Source organism: Ursus maritimus, unplaced genomic scaffold (genome assembly GCF_017311325.1).
Source record: "Ursus maritimus isolate PB19 unplaced genomic scaffold, ASM1731132v1 scaffold_22, whole genome shotgun sequence".
Taxonomy (NCBI): domain Eukaryota; kingdom Metazoa; phylum Chordata; class Mammalia; order Carnivora; family Ursidae; genus Ursus; species Ursus maritimus.
This window is the reverse complement of record NW_024424675.1, coordinates 37,292,266-37,298,994: the sequence shown is the minus strand read 5'-3', so window position 1 is coordinate 37,298,994 and position 6,729 is coordinate 37,292,266. Positions and strand designations below refer to the sequence as shown.

The 6,729-nt window shown below is 61.2% G+C and overlaps 1 protein-coding gene across 4 annotated transcripts in view; it reads left to right on the top strand.

Moving 5' to 3' along the window:
- The window catches only part of RIPOR3 (RIPOR family member 3), a 73,925-nt gene that overhangs the window by 58,598 nt on the left and 8,598 nt on the right, over positions 1-6,729 (top strand). For all 4 annotated transcript variants that reach the window (XM_040638467.1, XM_040638466.1, XM_040638465.1 and 1 more), the window contains 7 exons: positions 106-169; positions 508-551; positions 748-873; positions 956-1,101; positions 2,682-2,811; positions 4,151-4,723; positions 6,568-6,698. In XM_040638467.1, the coding sequence (XP_040494401.1) occupies positions 106-169; positions 508-551; positions 748-873; positions 956-1,101; positions 2,682-2,811; positions 4,151-4,723; positions 6,568-6,698 (1,214 nt within the window). The remainder of the gene's footprint in view (positions 1-105; positions 170-507; positions 552-747; positions 874-955; positions 1,102-2,681; positions 2,812-4,150; positions 4,724-6,567; positions 6,699-6,729) is intronic.

Genomic DNA, 6,729 nt, shown 5'->3' with positions numbered 1-6,729 from the left:
CCTCTCTGCCCCCGGGCCTCTGGCTGGCAGGATCTGCATGCCCCCTCCCCCCACCTCACCTAGCCCGGGGCTGGGCGGTGAGCCACCTCGTGTGGGGCTTTGCAGGACATGTGGCTCATCGAGGGGGCCCTGGAGGTTCACCTGGGAGAGTTCCACATCAGGATGAAAGGTAACAGAGCTGAGAGCGGGTGGGCAGAAGGCGGCTTGGGGGGGGGCCCAGGCCTTCTTGGGGGCCCCGGGACTTCTGCTGAGGGTGGGGGTTTGGTCAGGATCCCAGGGGTCCCGGCAAAACCTTGGGTTTCCACTCATGGGACTTGTGACCTCAGCCGAGTCCCGTCCCCTGAGTTGGACACGAGGGCCCAGTCCTGTCCACTGTCCATCCTGATGATTCATCCCTCCCTGAAGCGGACCCCCTCTTGGGCAGGGGATCCCCCAGTGAGGGCCTGTGGTCCATGGGGCAGGGGCAGAACAGGCCAGAGAGGAGATGAGCCCGTCTCTGTGTTCCAGGCTTGGTGGGCTACGCACGCCTCTGTCCCGGAGACCAGTATGAGGTATGGCCACCTCCACTGTCAGGCCTCAGGGTCCCCCACCAGGCCTTTGGGGGTTGGGAGCTGCTGGGAACCAGGGTCCCAGCCGGGTTTCTGTCTCCACCCGCCCCTGGCCAGCAGGGAGGGCCCCCAGGCAGGTGGCAAGGGGGAGTGCCTACCTGGGGCAGCTGACCTAGCCCTCGTTGGGCCGTGCCCACAGGTGCTCATGCGCCTGGGCCGCCAGCGCTGGAAGCTGAAGGGCCGGATCGAGTCAGACGACAGCCAGACCTGGGAGGAGGAGGAGAAGGCCTTCATCCCCACCCTGCACGAGAACTTCGAGATCAAAGTGGGTGGGGCCTGGGGGGCGGGGCGGGGCCGGGGTGTGCAGGGGCTCAGCTCAGACACCATCCACAACTCCCACCCCCCAGGTGACAGAGCTGAGGGGCCTGAGTTCACTGGCAGTGGGCTCGGTGACGTGCGACATCACTGACTTCTTCACGACCAGGCCGCAGGTGATCGTGGTGGACATCACAGAGCTGGGCACCATCAAGCTGCAGCTGGAGGTGCTGTGGAAGTGAGTGGGGGCCACCGCCTTCTGGGGTTCTGAGGCCCCTGCCCAAGGCCAGCCCCAAACTCCCACCCACAGGACTCCCGCCTGGAGTGGAGAGATGAGGGGCCTCCCTGGCTCCCCCTGGTGGTCTGACCGCACCCTAGCGCCCATTCGTGAGCGCGCCCGCGCTCCTTCTGCCCCACAGATAGTCTGGAACCCAGACTTCTTTGTGGCCTCTGTCCACCCCACCTTCCCCGCCCCTCTGAGTTCCAATTCCCTTCTCACAACTAAAGACCCGTGCCGGCCAGAGCCCTTACCAGGGGCCTCCTGGGCTGGGGTGCATGGAGGAGCCTGGCCTCTGCCCAGGACGGGTCTCCTTACTGCTCCCACCACCTCCTTTCCCACTGGCCCCTGCCGTCCAGCAGGTGCAGCCTGAGCAGTCACTTAGCCCCCCTGGACCACAGACTCCACGGATGGGGGACACTCGTGAAAACAACCACTTCCCCGGGGGCGGGGGGCTCTCCATCAGGCATCGCAGGGGACCAGGGGGGACGCCCGTCCGGGGCGGCTGACTCATCACCTTCTTGGGCCATTCCATGAATGCTAGTGGTCTCCGCAGGCTTTGTAGTTTGCTCTTCCTCCAAATGAAACCTGTTTCAAGAGAATTCTCTTTGCCCCCCAAGGCAGCAGGACCTAAGGGCTGACACATGCTTCCTCTGTTCTGGTGCTTGCTCTGACCGGTTGGGGCCAGTCTCTTCTTTCTGGGGTGGGCGTTGGAGCCCGGGGTCACTGGATGCTGCCCTCTCCCCAGTGAGCTGGGTGAATTGGAGCGAATGAGTCCCTGCAGCCTCAGTGTCTTCATCTGTCTGGGGGCGCTGAGCACACTTCTTCCCCGGGAGGCCCCTCAAGTCTATAGGGTGGTGGGCAGCCCCGTGCTGTCCCGCTGGAGGCCAGGCAAATGCAAGGCCGCAGGCATCCCGTGGCCTGCAGCTGCCCTAGGCAGGCAGGGGAGGCTTCCCAGGAGGTGCCTGCAGTGTCTGGGCCCCGCGGAGCGAGAGCCAGGCCTTTGTGCAAAGGAGAGCGAGCAGGTTTCGGTGGGGCAGGGAGGTTGCCCAGACCTGGCTCCCCAAGCAGGCTCAGTGAGGGCCCAGCTGAGCTCCACTTGCCCTGTGTTTCACACGTTCCCTTTGGAGTCCCAGCTTTACCTGTGACCAGGACCAACAGAGGTCCTTTGATAGATAATGGCGCCCCTTTACAGATGAGGACGAGAGGGGTGGTGACATTGTTGACCCAGGAAATGGCAGAACTCAGTGTCCATTGTGCCTCTGCTGAGCTTCTGAGGGGACCTCTAAAGGGGGTCCCATTCACATGAGTGGTGGCCGATGGCTGCCCCTTGCCCTCTGGCTCAGAGCACTCAGGGTGGTGGGAGTCTGAGTTCCCAAGGGGGTTGAGAATGTGCACCTAGAGTCCCCAGGCTGTGCCTGTGACCCCAGGCCAGGGCCCCACCAAGCCTCCATCCCTCTTATAAGTCCCCCGGATCTGGTCTGTGCTCCGGTGTCCTCCCAGGCGTTGCTGACACCCTGCCCTTCTGCTCTCTCCTCCAGCCCGTTTGATACTGAGAGCTTCCTGATGTCACCCAGCCCCATAGGCAAGTTCTCCATGGGCAGCAGGAAGGGCTCCTTGTACAACTGGACACCCCCAAGCACCCCCAGCTTCCGAGAGAGGTATTACCTGGTGAGTGAGCGGGGGCAGGGATGCTGCGGTCACGCTGGGGTTGCAGACTGCGGCAGCTCCCCAGGGGCCAGCATGCGGGGCTGGGCAGAGCAGCCTGCCGCCTCCGGGGGTAGCAAGCTCTGGACTCAGCCTCCCTTGTTTTGGGGTCAACCTGCATGGTTTTCGGTACTTTTTCTTCCTCACTGTCAACCCTCCATTCTGGGGGCCTCTGGACTTGGTTCTGGGCTTGGCTGGTTCTCCTGGATGTCTGGAATTGGGGTTCTCTGGATGGTTCTACCACTCCCGCCATAGCCTTGGCCTCCAATTTATTTGTTTTAAAATTAAATTTAATTTGTTTCTCGTAATAGCTTGACGCAGTGCACAGTAAAACATCTCTTTCCCGTGACCTCGAGAGATCTAGGTTCTTAGTGCCAACTATTGTTGTCAACTTCTTCCATATTTTGGCCTGACATACTTTTTTAACGGAATTAAAAAAAAAAATCACATCTGTCCCAGAGCATGGACTTGGTAGCCACACAAGTGGGGGTCAAATTCTGCTTATGCCTCTCCCCTGCTGTGTGACCTTGGGCAAGTCACTCAACCTCTCTGGCCGTCAATTTCTGTATCAGAAAACTGAAAACAACAGCATCACTTGGTGGGAGCTTGCAAAGGTTGAACGAGTTAATAAATGAGAAGTGCTTGAAAGAAGGCCTGAGAGAACAGGTGGTGCTGTGGGAACATCAAGCGTTATTAGGGGTCTGCCTGAGGGGATGGGAAGGGCTGTAGCAGAGGGGGCAAGGGCTCGCCCATTCGCGTCACTCATTCAGAACTCTGTGCCAGGCTCTGTTCTAGGCCAGGTGAGGACGGTGCCCTCAGGGAGCACCGCCTGCCCAAGGGGGTAGGGACCGTGGGAGCATAAGCAGGAAGGGGGAGGGGACTGCTGGGGCAAGGTGGGACTTGCTCCTTAAAATAGGGTGTGCAGGGGAAGGTCCCCAGAGAAGGTGCCATTTGAGTGAGGGCCTGAGGGGGCAAGGGCACGACCCCAGAGACCTAGGGGGAAGAATGTTCCAGGAAGAGAACATGGTCACTGCAATGGCCCTGGGACAGGAAGGCGAGGAGCCTGGAGGACTTGAGAAACAGCACGGTGGCCTCAGCAGCTGGAAAAGAGTGAGTTAGAGGGACGATGGGGGGATCAGTGAGGAGAGGCTGCGGGTCCTGTCAGCACCGCCGGTCACCCTGGTGGGCCTCAGTCACGCCGACAGGGTGGGTATGCAGCGTGTTTAGGGAGGGAAGCGCCGCTGGGGGCCCTGCTGTCGTCCCGGGTGTGGCAGTAAGGCTGGTGCTGTGTCCCCTGCCCCAGTCTGTCCTACAGCAGCCCGCGCAGCAGTCTTTGCTGCTGGGGGGGCCGAGGGCCCCCTCCATCCTCAGCTACCTATCTGACAACGACCTTCGGGGCCCTGGGCTGCGGAGCCGGAGTCAGGAGCTGCCCGAGATGGACTCGTTCAGCTCTGAGGACCCCCGAGACACGGAGACGAGCACGTCAGCATCCACCTCAGACGTGGGCTTCCTGCCCTTGGCCATTGGCCCCAACACCTCCATTGAAGAGGAGGCCCAGGAGGACGCCCAGCCCCTGGGCCTCCGGCCAGAGATGGCCCACCTGGCGGGAGGCTCCTTTGCGGAGCAGCCTGGCTGGAGGAATTTGGGAATAGGGGACCCCGAGCTGCCACGGGGCTCACCATTCCACGACCATACAGCCCTGGGTAGCCAGAAAGAGCACGATGAAGGAGAAACCGAGGACAGAGTGGATGGGCCTGAGGCGACCCTCGAGAGGCCCCTGCGAGAGGTCCTGGATTTACTGAGGTCCGTGGACCCTGCCCAGCCGCAGCTGCGGCAGCTGGAGTACCAGGTTCTCAGCCTCCGGGAGCGGCTGCAGGTGCGTTTATTCACCGAGGGGCGGCAGCCCTGCTTTACCGGTGCCTTACAAGGGGGCGGAGTCTCTGGGGGCGGCCAGCCTGGGCCGGCATCCTGGGCAAGGTCTTCCCTCTGGGCCTCAGTCTGCTCATCTGTCAAGTGGGGAGAATAATGGCCCTCACTGGCTGGGAGGGGGATTATAAGAGGACGTTGGGGATCGGGGTAGATAACCTGCTCTGCGTCTGGCCAAGGAAGAACCCAGCCCCATCTGGCATCTTCTGACCCAGGCAGGTGGGGCTGAAGCTGGTGTTCCATTCCCAAACCTGGGGTGTGTTCGGGGTCAGAGCTGGTGCCACAGAAGGCCCCACGCAGCTGCGTACCCTCCCCTGAACGGGCTCCTCGGCAGGGCCTGTGGCCAGGGCCGTCCTCGGGTGGTTCTCAGGGGTGCCGGCCTGGGCAGATCATTCCATTTTCCAATTACATAATTTTAAATGTATGGACAATAAAATGCGTAACGCCGGCACCGACTTAAACATCAGTTGATTGATGGATCCTCCGTCTTTGGTGTAGGACACACTGGTACTGAAATAGTTTCACGGCTCTCTTCAAATATTATTTGGGGGCGGATTTCAAGATTTAAAACGGCCCCAGCCGCAGCGCTAAAGCTCAGCGTAGCGCTCCCGAGCGCAGGGAGGCCGGGATGGGCCTCGCGACGACGCGCATGCAAGCTCAGCCTCGGTCCGGCGTGAGTCCCCGCGCCGGGGGGCTTGGCTCCGTGCGGATGAATCGTCGGTGCAAATTCAATACAGTGTCTTTACCCAGAAACACACATAAAACCGGGTTCTGTACTGACGGGCTGATGAGAACGTCGTGACCCGAGGCTCGCGGTCTCTGCGCTTCTCCTAGGAGTGATGTTCGGGACACCTGGAGTCAGGAGAACCGGCTGTGTGTGTGTGTGTGTGTGTGTGTGTGTGTGTGTGTGTGTTTCTATCAGGCGAGGGAATCTCACAGCTAGCCTTGTCATTCTCTTGTTACTCAAGGTTTTCTCTGCGGGCTCCACTTTTGGGAGCCTCGTCCCGGCTCTCAAGGCAGAATCTGGGTGCAGTCTGTGTGGGACGAGGCCTGGGCGCGGTGGGGATGGGGACACGGCAAGCCCCGGAGTCCCGCCACGAACGGAGAGACCAAAATCTCCAGCAGTGGATTTCTAGAGCCGAGGAGGGGACCTGCCTTTGGGAGACATGACCCGTGGAGGCGCCGTGGCACCAGCACTCTCTCCCCACCCCTGCCAGTCAGGGGGGCCTCAAATGTCCTCTCCTCCCACCTTTCCCTGGGAGGAGAGACACTTGAGATCTAGAGGCTCCCGGCAGCCGGTGTTTGGCTTGACCCACGCCATCTTCTTAAAATAATTTGGAATCGGTTGCCAATATGTAAAAACTGGCAGCTTCCCGCGAAAATCTAGGTTTCCAGCTTTTTTTTTTTTTTTTTATGAAAATCGAACATTTTGGCAGCCTTGACCCCACATTCCCCAGTGGCAGGTGTCCGCCGGGGCAGAGCAGCAGCCCGGCCTCTTGGGGAAGGGCGCACGTTCTCCTGCTCCCCACTGCATCACCCACTCGCTCCCCTCACCCTGTCCCTGTGGGCTCTGTGAGCCAGGTGAGGCCTTTCAGATCCACGTCCCTTGTGCTCCCGAGCCACACCTCGTCGCAGGCTATTTGGGAGGGACCTCGGGGAGTGCCGCCCCCCTGCGCCCATCCTTGACTTGGGGGATCGCCCTTGGGCAGCTGAGGCTCGCAGCCCTGCTGGTGGACGGTGCTCGTGAGCCCCCGTCCTAAGGGTCTGCCCTAAGGGCTCCCGCTCCGTCCGCAGCCCCGCGGAGCCCGGCAGGAGCACGCCTCTGCTGAGAGCCTGATGGAGTGCATCCTGGAGAGCTTCGCCTTCCTCAACGCCGACCTAGCCCCGCAGGAGCTGTCCCTGTTTGGGGGCTGCCAGGGTCCCCGGTAAGTGCACTCCCCTCCCAGTGCTGACCCT